Raw genomic sequence first — 16,143 nt, forward strand, 5'->3', positions numbered from 1 at the left:
TGGTTGATCAGGTGGTAGTAACGGCGCGTGATATCGGGACAAGCGAAGAAACACCCCCATGCTGTTCCCCCTAGTGTATAAATGTGCCCCCATGTGCACATACGGGGCAACGGCGAAGCGGTGGACTCGGCCATTTCCAAGAGACCTCATGCTGAAATCGATCGAAAAATTGGCCTGCGGTGTATGGGCAGCCGACAGATCTCTCTCTAATCAGATTCGATCAGAGAGAGATTAGTCTCTAGGTCAAATCTGCCCATCATCGCTAGATGTATGGACACCTTAAAGAGACACTGAAGCGGGAAAAAAATTATGATCTTATGATTTGTATGTGTAGTACAGCTAAGAAATAAAACATTAAGATCAGATACATCAGTTTAATTGTTTCCAGTACAGGAAGATTTAAGAAACTCCAGTTGTTATCTCTATACAAAAAAGCCATTAAGCTCTACGACTTTCAAAGTCGTGGAGAGGGCTGTTTTATGACTTTTATTATCTCAACTGTTAGTTAATTTTTTACTTTTCCTCTGCCAGAGGAGAAGTCATTAGTTCACAGACTGCTCTGAAAGAATCATTTTGGATGCTGAGTGTTGTGTAATCTGCACATATTAGAGAATGATGCAATGTTAGAAAAAACACTAAATACCTGAAAATAAAAATCTATATATATAATAGAGTAACTTCAAACAAGAAGAAGAAGTAGCGCCCTGCCCCCAGGGCCGGTCCAAGCAAGAAGAAGGGGCTGGTCCAAGCAAGAAGAAGAAGTAGTGTCATATCAAACCAAGGGCAAAGAGGGATAATTTGCATATTCAGTAGCAGTGCATTGTGAGTAACCACAAATGTTCACTTACTGCTAAATTATTGCAGATTTGCTTCTGTTTTAAGAAGGAAAATTACACCAAGCTTTGCTTTTTTTAGTAGGAGGGCTTTTTGGTCTCTTTTATCCTCCTATACATTCTTAGTAGTTTGGGTCACCCTGAGCTGCTTGGTTACTCTGTTGTACCGGTCCAAGCCCTATCTCATACAGCCTTATCAATCCCTGCTATGTACTGATGAGGACCAAATGTCTGAAATAGGCTGTCACATGTGGGTTTGATATGTCTGTGTAAAACTTAAAGCTTTAGGCTTGCTTGACTTGCCAAGGGTGAAAAGGAATAATTTGCATATTTAGTAGAGGTGCATTGTGGATAATCACAAATGTTCACTTATAGCTGAATTATTGCAGATTTCTTTTGTTTTAAGAAGGTAAATTACACCAAGCTTTGATTTTTTTAGTAGAAGGTCTGTTTGGTCTCTTTTATCCACCTATACATTCCGAGTGGTTTGGGTCACCCTGAGCTGCTTGGTTACTCTGTTGTACTGGTCCAAGCCCTATCTCATACAGCCATATCAATCCTTGCCATGTACAGATGAGGACCAAAAGTCTGAAACAGGCTGTCACATGTGTGTTTAATATATCTATGTAAAATTTAAAGCTATAGGCTTGCTATACACCAGTGGTTCTGGATGGTTGCCTGGCTTACTAAGAGTGAAAAGGAATTATTTGCATATTTAGTAGCAGTGCATTGTGGGTAACCACAAATGTTAACTTATAGCTACATTATTGCATATTTCCTTCTGTTTTAGGAAGGCAAATTACACCAAGCTTTGCTTTTTTTAGTAGGAGGTCTTTTTGGTCCCTTTTATCCCCCTATACATTCTGAGGGGTTTGGGTCACCCTGAGCTGCTTGGTTACTCTGTTGTACTGGTCCAAGCCCTATATCATACAGCAATATCAATCCTTGCTGTGTACAGATGAGGACCAAATGTCTGAAACAGGCTGTCACATGTGGGTTTGATATGGCTGTGTAAAATTTAAAGCTATAGGCTTGCTATACACCAGTGGTTCTGTATGCCTGCTTGGCTTACTAAGGGTGAAAATGAATTATTTGCATATTTAGTAGTGGTGCATTGTGGGTAACCACAAATGTTTACTTATAGCTGAATTATTGCATAATTCCTTCTGTTTTAGGAAGGAAAATTACACCAAGCTTTGCTTTTTTTTAGTAGGAGGTCTTTTTAGTCCTTTTTATCCCCCTATACATTCTGAGGGGTTTGGGTCACCCTGAGCTGCTTGGTTACTCTGGTGTACTGGTCCAAGCCCTATCTCATACAGTCATATCAATCCCTGCCATGTACTGATGAGGACCAAAAGTCTGAAACAGGCTGTCACATGTGGGTTTGATATGTCTGTGTAAAATTTAAAGCTAGATGCTTGCTATACACCAGTGGTTCTGGATGCTTGCTTGGCTTACCAAGGGGGAAAAGGGGTCATTTGCATATTTAGTAGCAGTGCATTGTGGGTAACCACAAATGTTCACTTATAGCTGAATTATTGCAGATTTCCTTCTGTTTTTAAAAGGCAAATTACACCAATACAGTGTGCGGCATTGCAGGAAGTGATGACAGTGAAACGCACGATGGAACACGGAAGAGGTGAGTCATCCCCGCCCGCTGCCTCTTACTAATAGTGGTGGCTGCTACTGTGCTTAAGCAGAAGGGGAAGCGCACATGGGGGACCCAGGTGAGGGGGGGGGGGGTCCTGCTAAGCTTAAGCAGGAGGGGGAGCGCACATGGGGGAATCAGGTGAGGGGGGGGGGGGTTCCTGCTGAGCTTAAGCTGGAGGGGGAGTGCACATGGATACCCAAGTGAGGGGGGTTCCTGCTGAGCTTAAGCTGGAGGGGGAGTGCACATGGGGGACCCAGGTGAGGGGGGGTTCCTGCTGAGCTTAAGCTGGAGGTAGAGCACACATGGGGGACCCAGTTGAGGGGGGTCCAACCCCCCTCCCCGCTGCTGTGCCCAATACCCCCTTCCTGCCCTCTACCCTCTTATGCGGCGTAAGCTACGCCGCGGGTCGGCTAGTATGAGAATATTTTCTTTGCTGCTAATCTTCTAGTAATTATTCATAGTACACAACCAATTCATTATATCATATATTTTTTTTTCGCTTCAGTCCCACCATCAGTGTAACACGGGCTCTTCTCCTGCAGGGGGCACACTTGAATGCTAGGGTTTACGGTTTCTGTCCTGACTTTAAACAACCCAGCAGCTAAAATATGAATAAATAAATAAAAAACTGCTGTTGCCATGACCACATTTTAGGGTACCAGTGTGTGTTGTCAGTCCTTTACCAAACATTGATGTGATTGTATTGCAAACTTGTTTCCCCAACTCCTAAATCATGTACCACCGGCTGACTGTTAAGAGCATGAGCTCTTTATTCACTCTAGACTTTTGTCACCCATAGCCATCATTAATGTTTGTTTTGGGTGGCAATAATGTATGTTATTCATGTGAGTACTATAGGTTAGTTAAAGCAAACCTGAAGTGAAAATAAACTTATGATATAATGACTTGTATGTGTAGTACAGCTAAGGAATAGAACATTAGAAGCAAAGAAAAGAGTCTCATATTGTTTTCCAGTTAGAGTTAAACACCTTCAGTTGTTATCTATGCAATAGAGCTTCTCTGAGCTCTCCGACCCAGCTTAGGTCAGAGACAGCCCTATTTTCTGAAGCACTTATACATCAAAGAAACAATGAAAGACAGCTTCAGATAAGGTTTTACTGCAGAGAAGTTCAAAGGGTCATTCCCTCTGCTCTGTTTCATAGTTTAAAATACAGAGTGTCGTTTTTTAACTGCAAATATTAGAGAATGATGCAATGTTATAAAAAAAAAAAAAAAAAAAGCTATATCATTGAAAATAAAAATATGAGATTCTTTTCTTTGCTATTAATGTCCTATTAATCATCCGTACTACACATACAATTCATTATAAGTTTGTTCTTTCTTTCAGGTCAATGCTAAAATTGACAAGGTTTTCTTTGCAGAGGAGAATACACACTGCAAGGATACTGCAAAGATTGTTCTGCTGTCCAGAGAAATGAGGAACAAGACCTGGGATCAGCAGACTGTGTGCGGTTAGTGCTGTCCTTTTCCAGCTCTGCACAGGATTCTCACAATTTCACTTAAGATAAGGCAGTATAGGTCTTACCTTCAGCACAAATCCCTCAGGACAGGCATGGTCGTACTTGTACACCTTGTAGACTACCAAGAACACGATGCACGCCAAAAATGCCAACGCAAACAGAACAAGGACGGTGACCTGCAAGAGACAGAATTCATGAGAGACTTGCAATACGCTTGAATCTACATTCAGCAATCAGCGCAGATAAAGGAAAAGAATGAATCTAATTTAGATATTTTGCTGGGTAATTTTAAAGAAGGGAACCAGACCAAGGGCTTTACTTTCACACACACACTTTAAAGTGACTCTGTAATGAGAGGGATATGAAGGTTGCCAATTAACCAGAGGATTTAGTGCAAACTCTTAACCCTAACCTACGAATCTCTCCATAATCTCTCACCCCTGTACATCTCCTCACTAGTCTTCAGATACCAACCCAACCGTAATCTAAGATCTGCACAAGACCTTCTCTGGTCCTCCTATCGAATTACCTCCTCGCATTCAGATATACAAGATTTCACACTTGCTTCACCCCTCCTCTGGAATGCCCTTCCAGAACACATCTGTCACTCTCCAACCTTTGATATCTTTAAATACTCTCTCAAAACTCACTTTTTCCGACAAGCATACGCTCTACCTTAGGCCATTCCCCTTTATCCTAAGACCAAGTTGCACTCCTACGAGAATTACAGCCTCCATCATATATTGTATTGTGCATTTTTCAAAAGCTCAGATTTGATTGTCTATCTAGATCTAATATGTATATCAGAGTATATTACACCTTCTATGCATCCTATGCACACAATATTCATTCTTAAATGATGTAGTCAATGTTTGCCCATTTAAAAAATCTTACCTGACCCTAATTTACGTTCTTAAATTTATCAGAGATTCTAGTATCTTTACTGCTGGCAAGATGCATCACTGTGGAATGTTTTTTTTTTCCATTTGGGAAGTGAGAAGGAACATCACATGTTCTCGGGAGAAGGCTGCATGACATCATATCCTAGTCTAAACATCAGTGGGAGGGCATAGTTATATACTAATATAGAGCTATAGGCATTAAGCCTGCCCATTTAAAACGGGCGCTAGGGCTCAGCCGGGACCCCCCTCACCACCACCTTGCCCGGCATGCAATTTCGACGTGCATTGCCGCGCTCCCCCTGCACCTGTCTTCCTTCTCTCCAACGTCCGCCCGCGTGCCACACATGCGCTGTAGCCCAAACGCACGGACACAGGGACAGGAGAGGACGCAGGGACACAGGGGGTTTATATAGGATATGAATAATTCAAAAAGATCAAATAAGGATAATAAGGTAAAATGGGTATCCTGCATAATTTATAATAATATTTAAATAGTTGCAAAGCTACAAAGAGTTTGGGACTGGCTGCAGTCTTTATTGAAATCTTCCAGCATGCATTGATGAGGCATTAGCATTGATGAGGCATAACCACATGATCAGTCCACAGAAGGTGTTTTTTCTTTTTGCCAGTGTAATGAAGCCCACTGCCCATTTGTCCAATTAAAAGACTGTATACTGACTGTAGGTCTAGACTATGTAAATGGTCAGATAGTTGACAGGTGTGCAAACATGCAGTACACTACAGTACAGAACCACTGTACATTGTGACCAAACACTGTGCAAACTCAAGTGATTATCAGCGGGTAACAATGCGACTAGGGATGATCAGGATGATGCAGGAGTATGCACATTTTGTATTCACATTTTTTAGTTTGAAAATGGACCAACTGAATACTACTTTGGCAGGATTTAATTGGTCCATTTTTAAGCTGCATACATTTGACAATATTTGCATAATCCTGCATGTAACTATTTGCATCACATTGACCTTCCCTTAAAGAGAACCAGAGATGAAGCACCCTCTTGTATTTTACCTTATAAATCAGTGGGAACATGACAGTAAACACCTAATCTGCCCTTTGTTTCATTGTTCTCTGTGTAATCTGACTGTTATCACGTCTGATAAGAATCCCCGACTGAGAAGTCAGGCTGCTCCGTCTAGCTTTGCTACAGAAAGATTATAGCTAAGTCTGTCTTCTGTGGTGTTATTTCAAGCCCAAGCCTGCCCCCTTGTGGCTTTGCTATAATGACTCAGCAATAATCATTCCCAGCAAAGCCAGATTTAATTGCTCAGTCTGGGATTCTTGTGACTGCTGTTAACAGACACTTTTAGCAGTGAGGAGGAAACAGAGAGCATGGTAAGTGTTTTCTCTAATGTTCTTACTGATATACATGGTAAAATACACAAGGGTGCTTCCTCTCTGGTTCCCTTTAAAGAGTAACTGTAGAGAAAATGTAACGAATACAAATATTTCTTACAGTATTCATTTATAAATTAGTCAGTGGTTTCACATTGTAAAATCTTTCCTCTCCTCAATTTACAATTTGAAATTTATCACTAGGGGTGACATCTTTAGTCCTGTCAGGTGATCTCTGCGGAATGTGTGTCTCCTGGGAGTTCTAAAGCCAGTAGAAAAAAATTTTTGGGTCTCCCAGAATGCTCTTGGAGGAGGATTCCACATAGCTAACCATCCTAGGCCTACATGTCAAATTCTGGCCCCTAGACCGAATCTGGCCTGCAGAGCCATCTAATGTGCCCCACATGTGGTTTCCCCACATTATGTTTGGCCCACTCTAGACCACTAGGGAAGCTATATTGGAGGAGAAGCCCGGGAACACCAGGGACGCCATATTGGGGGAGGGAAGGGGGCATTACTAGACACCAGTGAACTGTATAGGGGAGGGAGGAGACCGCTAGACACCAAGAAACTGTATAGGGAAGGAATAGGGCCACTAGACACCAGGGAACTGTATGGGGAGAAAAGGAGGACGACTAAATACCAGGGAACCTTATAAGGGAGGAGGCATTAGACATCAGGGAACTGAATAGGGGAGGGTGGAGGGCCACTAGACACCAGGGAACTGTATAGAGGAGGTACAGATGCCATTAGACACCAGAGAACATTATAAGGGAGGGAGTTGGCCACTAGACATTGAGGTTGGCTTGCGACTTTGTCCCAGTGTTCAATTATGGCCCACTTTGTATTTAAGTTTGACACACCTGGCCTAGGGTAAACATCACTGGGAGGCACGGGGTTACATACCAATATACAGCAATAAATACGCAAAGGAAATGTTTCTGATGCTGAAAGCAGGAAAATTGCCGTAAAAGTGGGTATCCTGAATAATTTACTGCATTCAGCTATATGTCACTACAGGGCCTCTTTAATACAGCAATGAGGAGACTGCTAGACATGCGAGTGAATGGGTGCAGCTGGCAGCTAGACATAGCAATTATGATTGTTTATAATGACATAATATCAACATGCACCACACAACCTAAGCAACCTGTAAACATCCTCTTCCCAAACCATAGAAACCAACAGCGCTGCCTCTCTCAGCCACTTCTATGGCAATGGCACATTTACTGTCAACGATTTATACTCTTCTCATTAACTGTAAACAGAGGCAGGCACGACACACCAGATATTGTCATTAATAGGCCTTCTTCATTATAACAATGTACATTTGTGCTAGCCATAATATATGTGTATTTCTAGCAAGTAATTACTGTGTTCAGTTTTATTTCTGCTTTGCGATCGCAATTTATTGTTGTATAATGCGATCGGCCCCGTAGGGTGCGAATATTAAATATACACAAATAACGTAGCTTATGCAGCAATAGTATGCAGTAAATCTTGGCTAGAGAGGAGGAAAACTGGCAGTTTTACATTCAAGACCCGCAAAACTGGCAGTATTCAAGTGTGCAAAAATACCCCATCCAATGCTCTGGGTGGTACGTAAAGCGCATGGCGGAGTCAGGCTCAGGATGGGAATTCACAGCTCAGAGTGGATATCCCGTGCCTGAGCTAGTTATATGCAGGAGCTGCTGCAGATCTCTCTGTGGTATGTTTTTTTTTTCTAGTTTTTAGGGTCTAAAAGCTTGTGATAAAATTGCCTGGCTTTTAGGCCCTAAATCTGGAAATAATCATAACGGAGGTTACAGGGAGGTTAATGGTCACAGGGAGGTTAAATGGACCCTGAGAAGACGCCGTGGGTATGCATATAAGCATAAGTAAGGTGGAGGGCGCTCGGTGGGGTGAGATTTATAATTTTCACCCGCAGCTTACCAACGTATCGGGGTCCCCACTCAGGGCCGGTTCTAGAAACAACGGAGCCCCTGGGCAAAATTAACCTTGGGGGCCCACTCAACAGACTCCCCCCAACTAAAAAGCGGCATTAGGTGCTTTTTGTTGCAGTCAAATTCCCCCCCAGGTCTTTGAGCTGGATGGTGACCCCCCCCATCACCCCAATCACCCCCTAACTTAACTGTGCTCCCCAGGCCCCTGCAATTTATTTTGCAGAGTGCTGGCGGGCATGCTTCTCTCTCAGTCTGTGGCTTCATGCACTCCTACACTTCATCCTTACAGGTGCGCCTCTTCTCAGTTACCCGGCACATGTTATTACATAAAACATGCCGCAGGTCACAAAGAAGATGCAGCCAGAGGTGGATGAAGACGGGAGTGAAAGGAGCTGCAGACTGACAGCGGAGCGTGCCTGCCAGCACAGATGAGACTCTACTCTGCCAAAGACACTGCAGGAGCCCGAGAGAGCAAAAGTAATGTTGGGAGGACACCTTGGGGCCCCTACTGGCTCTGGGGACCTGGGGCAATTGCCCCTTTGCCTCTGGTTGCGCCGGCCCTGTCCCCACTATCCCCAATGTTCCTATAGTGCACAGGTGTCGAACTCAGGTCTAGAGGGCCAGATCCATGCCTGTGTTTAGGATGGACTGAGAAAGAGAGGAATGTGTTCTACCTGATGGACCACACCTTTCCTGATTCAGACCCATCAATTCATTTGAGCTGTATCAAAAATGTGTGAGGACCTCGGCCCTCGTAGGACCGGTTTGACATACCTGCTATAGTGTAATCTAATCAAGTTGGTAGCGCTGGGATTCTTCAGTAGTTTTAAAGCACTTAAAGAGACACTGAAGCGAAAAAAAATGATGATATTATGATTTGTATGTGTAGCACAGCTAAGAAAAAAAACATTAAGATCAGATACATCAGTCTAATGCTGGGAATACACGGTTCGTTTTTGCCTTCGTTTAAACCTTCGATTCGTTCGGTAAACGAATCGAGTGTTGAAAACGTATGTGAAAATAGTCATAATCTCATTATAGTTTCGATTAATAGACCCCAAAAACGAACGACTAGTGATCGAACATGTTTGATATTATCTCTCTTTATCCATCTAATCGAGCCATTGGTAGGCTTGATGGCTGTTCAGATCGATTATATATTCGTTTATGCTAGTCCGTCCCTGTAAAAAGGGATTTTCGTTTCGTTTCTTTGCAGCCTTCGATCATTGGAAAAACGAAACCATCAGAATCGAAAAAAAAAACGAAACCGTGGGTGGTGATATTAACCGTATGACCGATTATTTCGGGATCGAAAAGGACAAAAGGCACAATCGAAACGAAGGTTTAAACGAAGGCAAAAACGAACCGTGTATTCCCAGCATAATTGTTTCCAGTACAGGAAGAGTTGAGAAACTCCAGTTGTTATCTCTATGCAAACAAGCCATTAAGCTCTCCGACTAAGTTAAGGTGGCCATACACTGGCCCGATTTGCCGCCGTTTCGACAGCAGATTCGATCACTGGGATCGAATCTGCTGCCAATCGTTCGCACTACACGCCGAATTTCGATCCATTTCGTCCGATCCCGTCGATCGCTCCGTGTGGAAAATTACCGTCGATCGCCCGCGGGTAGGGAGTGCGTTGCTAGCGGCGTTCGATTGCCCGCCGACCGACGCAATAGAGCGGCAATACATTACCTGCTCCGCCGGCGCGACTACCCCCGGTCACCGCTGCTCTGTGTCTGCGCTGGTCTCCGGCATGCTTCAGTTCCTCCTACCCGGCAGGAAGTTTAAACAGTAGAGGGCGCTCTACTGTTTAAACTTCCTGCTGGGCAGGAAGAAGCAAAGCATGCCGGACCTGGAGACCAGAGCGCAGACAGAGCAGCGGTGACCGGGAGGACTCGCGCCGGCGGAGCAGGTAATGTATGAGGGCATGCGGGCGGGGGGAGCGGCGGCGGCAGCACCACCACCACAACAGATTGTGAACGGTTTCAGGCTGAAATCGGTTCACAATCTGTTTGCAGTAAAGGTAGCCATACGATCCCTCTCTGATCAGATTCGATCAGAGAGGGATCTATCTGTTGGTCGAATCTGATGGCAAATCGGCCAGTGTATGGCTACCTAGTCTTGGAGAGGGCTGTTATCTGACTTTTATTATCTCAACTGTTCCTGGACTATTTACTTTTCCTCTGCTAGAGGAGAGGTCATTACTTCACAGACTGCTCTGAAAGATTCATTTTGAATGCTGAGTGTTGTGTAATGTGCACATATTATAGAATGATGCAATGTTAGAAAAAACACTATATACCTGAAAATAAAAGTATGAGAATATTTTCTTTGCTGCTAATCTTCTAGTAATTATTCATAGTACACAACCAATTCACTATATCATATTTTTTTTTTCGCTTCAGTGTCTCTTTAAACACCAATTAAAAAATGCTTTAAAACTACTGAAGAATCCCAGCACTATCTACTTCATTAGATTATTATGCATATAAGCATACCCATTGCTATTTGGTTAAGAGGATACACTTACCGGCCCCTTAGGTAAGTGATCCAGCTCCCGGTTCAATTAGATGTGATTGGCAACTCTGACATAAAGTCGCACTGTAACCCTGAACAGGAAGACTGCGGGGCACTCTCTGCGCATGTGCAGGCTTACAGGCTTCTTCCTCCCCTCCGCGGGTGCACGGCAATATTACATGCATCAGAGGGAGGGGGAAGAAGCCAGGAAGCCTGCACATGCGCAGAGAGGACCCGCGTCTTCCTGTTCCGGGTCACAGCGCGACTTTATGTCAGAGTCGCCAATTACAATGTAATTTATAGCGGCCAGCCCAGGAGCACTTAGATAAGGGGCCGGTGAGTGTGCCCTCTTTACCAAATAGACGTGGGTATGCTTATATGCATACCCACGGCGTCTGCTTAGGGTCCCTTTAAACTATAAAGTGTTTTTTTACTTAAAGGATAACCGAGGTGACATGTGACATGATGAGATAGACATGTGTATGTACAGCACCAAGCACACAAATAACTATACTGTGTTCCTTTTCTTTCTTTTTCTGCCTGAAAGAGTTAAACATTTGGGGCTTGATTCACAAAGCGGTGCTAACCTACCGTACTTAGCACGTCTAAAGTCTTTAGACGTGCTAACCAGGGTGCTAAGTAGGTTAGCACCGGAATTCTCAATCCAATCGCGGGGCTAACTTTGCGTGCGCAAAGTTTTGCGCGCGCAAAGTTCTATGCACGCTAAGTCCCATAGGCTTTAATGGGCACTTCGCGCGGAGTGGCGCGCTTAAAGTTTTGCGCGCATAAAGTTTTGCACGCATAAAGTTTTGTGCGCGAAAAGCTTGTTTAGGCGTGCTAAGGGAGTTTTCACAGGCGTGCTAACAGTTAGCACCGCTTTGTGAATCAAGCCCCTGGTATGCTAATGAGAGTTTCTGTTCGGGTCGGGACTGGGTCAGACTATAGCATGACCCTCACTGATAAGGAATTGCAACCATAAAACACTTTACTGGCAGAAAATGGCTTCTGAGAGGTTAAGAACCAATGAAAAAAATTTATATTTTTTATAAGCCTGGTACGGTGACAATCCACTCTTTTCTATTAAATCATTCTGACGGATGCACAGTCACGTACGACACCATTACAGTATATTTTACGGTTTCAAGAAAGGCCATATACAAACAGGTACATTTTTATCTCCATAGGAACTAAAATCTATATATTATTCATACTTGCAGCATTCTCTCGCTGAATCTGCTCCTTGACTCTTGGCGCATAAATATGTATTGCCGCGAATATGAATAAAAGACCTGGTAACTGCATGCAATAAAACCAAGCCACATATTTACAGATACTGGATATTTTGTTACCATAACATTATCCCAGAGCTGCCATTTTTTTGTCAGTCAAATTGCCCAGCATTTACAGAATACAGCTTTACTGCCAAGTAAATAAGTGAGTCCCGCCCCAGCAAAGGCACAGATACCGCAGATGCCATGTAGAATGGACTATATTACTTGTGTAATGGGAGCAGGCACTTAAATGTACTTAATATAAATGTATGTGATTTATAGAAAGGCACCCAGGGCTGTTTTATTAAACAAGGAATAAAATAAAGTACATTGCAGAGTGGTGAGAGCGGAGTAACTATCAGCACCAGGGCCGGCGCTTCCGTAGAGGTAAAGGGGGCAATTGCCCCAAGGCCCCAGAGCCTGTAGGGGCCCCCAAGGTTCCTCCCCCTTCTCTGCAGCTATGGTGACCCTAATCATGCCTGCAAGGAACGAGGCAGAGAAGGAGTCCTGCCTGGATTAGATATGATTCTGCTATGTGTACATTCTGCATTTGTAGGGTAAAAGAAAAAGAAGAATGATGGGGACCCCAACAATGCTTTGGGCCCAGGGGGTGAATTTGCTGTGGGGAGGGGGGGGGGGGGGCTGTGCTAGGGGAGCCCCCAAGTTACTTTTGCCCCAGGGCCCTATTGTAGCTAGAACTGGCCCTAATCAGCACCTTTCACATGTTCAGTATTATGTATAAAAGTGAAACCTCTTGAGGCATCTGCTTCAAAACCAACAGGCTGCTGCAGACACAGGGACATGTATGGTGTGTCCTGCAACACTTCACCTGCTCTGTATTGTTGTGTATTTGTTTTTTTTGTTTGTTGTTTTTAACAGGGAAAATTGTTGTGTATTGTAGTCAGGTATAAGCACAGGGCCGGATTCCTGGAAAGGCCCCAAAGGCTCGGGCCTTGGGCGGCTGCAGCCCGACAGGACACCTGAAAGAGGGGTTGCTACATATGAAAGGAGGAGGCTGAAAATGGGGGGGCACAATATGAAAAAGGGAAACTGTTGCCAACGGGGCTGTTCATGAAAGAGGGGGGCTGCTGTACATGGATGATACACATGGAAGAGGGGGCTGCACATGGAATGGGAGGGGCTGCTGTACATGGATGATACACATGGAAGAGGGGGCTGCACATGGAATGGGAGAGGCTGCTGTACATGGATGTTACACATGGAAGAGGAGGCTGCACATGGAATGGGAGGGGCTGCAGTACATGGATGTTACACATGGAAGAGGGGGCTGCACATGGAATGGGGGGATGCTGCACCTGGATGTTACACATGGAAGAGGGGGCTGCACATGGAATGGGAGGGGCTGCTGTACATGGATGTTACACATGGAAGAAGGGGCTGCACATGGAATGGGAGGGGCTGCTGTACATGGATGATACGCATGGAAGAGGGGGCTGCACATGGAATGGGGGGGGGGCTGCTGTACATGGATATTACACATGAAGAAGGGGCTGCACATGGAATGGGGGAATGCTGCACCTGGATGTTACACATGGAAGAGGGGGCTGCACATGGAATGGGAGGGGCTGCTGTACATGGATGTTACACATGGAAGAAGGGGCTGCACATGGAATGGGAGGGGCTGCTGTACATGGATGTTACACATGGAAGAGGGGGCTGCACATGGAATGGGAGGGGCTGCTGTACATGGATGTTACACATGGAAGAGGGGGCTACATATGGAATGGGAGGGGCACTGCTGCACAGTTAAGCGGAGTCACAACATACTCGGCCTAGGGACACAAAAAGTATAACTCCGGCCGCCTTGTATAGATAGGCAAGAGCAAATCTGCCAAAAAATACTTTTTTTTTTTTTTTTTTTTGCAAATGTTAAGGGGAATAGTGGGAATAAGTCAAAAAGATGATTTTTCAAAAAGACCTTGTTGATTTCGAAAAACTTTTATTTTTCTAAGTTTAAAAACCGTTGTTCCTTTGCACTTTTAAGATCAATTTTCTCAAAAACTACAAGGTCTCTTCGAAAAATTCAACTTTTTCACTTGTTCCCACTATTCCCCCTAACATATGAAGCAGCGTCTGGGGGCTTTGCTACTGACTGCTAAAATCGCCACAAAATGATGCGTAATTATGCAACATTTTGAATAGATTACACAAAATCAAGTGAATTTCAAAACCACTATTCCGTATGGATGTAAATGGGAAACTGTATGCCAAATTCTGCCCAATCATAACGATCATCACTATTTCTCAACATTATTTGGTTATGTAGCCCCTTGTGGGAACCTTGGCATGCCACGCACTCTGGGATAATAAAGAGACGGGATAATGAAAAAGATTTATACACACCTGGGGCTTCCTCCAGCCCCATGCGCCTGGATTGCTCCCACGCCGCCGTCCTCCGCTGCCTGCAGCTACGAGAACCCGGGTCCCCGCACTGCCATCAGTCAGAGCCAGTCGAAGCGTAAGTGAAGTGCGCTGTTTGTGTATCGCTCCAGCAGCCGCTTCTTCGGCGTAGCTGGCTCCGATGAAGTCAGTGATGGGAGACGGTTCTCATAGTTGCAAACATTGGAGGACGGCAGCGTGGGAGCGATCCAGGCGCATGGGGCTGGAGGAAGCCCCAGATATCTATAAAATCGTTTTCATTATCCCGTCTCTTGTTTCCTTTAAATTAAACCAGAGATCTAAAAATAGCAAGAATCGATACTTACCCGGGGCTTCCTCCAGCCCCATAAAAACGTCTCTGTCCCTCGAGGTCCTCCTGCAGTCTGCCATTCAGCCACGATCAGCCCCTGTAACTGGCTCAGTAGCGTCAGTCAGGGTCTACGTGGGAGGTCCGTGCATGCGCAGAAGACCCAAACTGAACCCAACTGAGCCAGTTACCGAGGCTGATCACAGCTGAACGGCAGACCGCGGGAGGACGCAGAGGGACACAGATGTGTTTATGGGGCTGGAGGAAGCCCCAGGTAAGTATTGATTCTTGCTATTTTTAGATCTCTGGTAAACTTTAACTAAGATTAGTTTATATATGATGCGTTTTAAACTCAGAATTTGTTAGACTTAATTTACAGCCTCTCTGGGGTCTTGCTTGGCATCCTGTGAGGATTGCTGACCCCCAATGCGCCTTCTGCGCATGTGCAGGTACATACAGTACAAGCACACGTACACGCCCACGTCATCAGGAGGGCACGGCACCTGTGCAGACTTCTTCAAGTACTTTTTCATTGTTTTTACACGTTACAGAGATGAGGCAAATCTGCCGAAGCAGAGGAGCCATTTTTGTTCTAATTCTATTTGAATTCCTCTGTTAATGTCCAACAAACTGTTCCAAAGTCTAACTTTTTCTTGATATATCTCTGGACAATTGTGAGTAGATATTAATATTAGATATTAGTCTTACTAATATTATAAATGTGAACATTTGGATGTTCAGAAGCTTAGATGTTTGCTACTCGATCACGCAAAAATGGCTGACCGGATTTGAATGAAATTTGGCACACACATTTGGCACATTACCTGGAATAACATATATGACACATTTTATCCCCACAACCAAAAGTGGGCAGAGACATCTACAAATTTCAGTGGGGAAATGTAAACTGCAGCCAATCTTACACTGTTTATGGCAGGGCTCTCAAACTTTGCACAGTTGGTCACTGGGTGACTGAGATCAATATTCAGAAAAGCCTACAAAAGCCAATCAAAATTCACCTATTGATTTTCAAGGGGAATATTTCATTGCTGCCATTCTTGCACTGTTAATGGCACAAGCCTCAAACCTGGTACGGTTGGTGAGTGAGTGACTGGGGTTAATATTCAGCAAAGGGGGTGGAGCCACAAACAGCCAATCAGATCGGTTTCATTTCAACGCAAATTATTGATGCCAAAATCCGCAAAGCTAACAAACTTGGTAATTGAGTAATTGTGTGTTATGCTAGGTACACACCATACAATTTTGTGTTAGATAGATGGATCGATAGATAATTTCCGACATGTCCGATCTTATTTTTGATCGTTTTTCTGATCGATTTCTCATAGAAGTGAATTGACATAGATAACAGAATCGAATTGGAAATCGATCGGAAAACTGAATCGGAAATCGATTGGATAGAAAATCGACTGAAAAAACGCATCGTGTGTACCCAGCATTAGGGTTAGAAAAAGTGGGCA

The 16,143-nt window shown here is 44.2% G+C and overlaps 1 protein-coding gene across 4 annotated transcripts in view; it reads right to left on the reverse strand.

The window, feature by feature from the left end:
* NSG1 (neuronal vesicle trafficking associated 1) overlaps positions 1 to 16,143 on the reverse strand; it is a 165,069-nt gene that overhangs the window by 20,077 nt on the left and 128,849 nt on the right. For all 4 annotated transcript variants that reach the window (XM_068277356.1, XM_068277366.1, XM_068277375.1 and 1 more), the window contains one exon: positions 4,031 to 4,141. In XM_068277356.1, the coding sequence (XP_068133457.1) occupies positions 4,031 to 4,141 (111 nt within the window). The remainder of the gene's footprint in view (positions 1 to 4,030; positions 4,142 to 16,143) is intronic.

This window comes from Hyperolius riggenbachi, chromosome 1 (assembly GCF_040937935.1).
Source record: "Hyperolius riggenbachi isolate aHypRig1 chromosome 1, aHypRig1.pri, whole genome shotgun sequence".
In the NCBI taxonomy this organism is placed as follows: Eukaryota; Metazoa; Chordata; class Amphibia; order Anura; family Hyperoliidae; genus Hyperolius; species Hyperolius riggenbachi.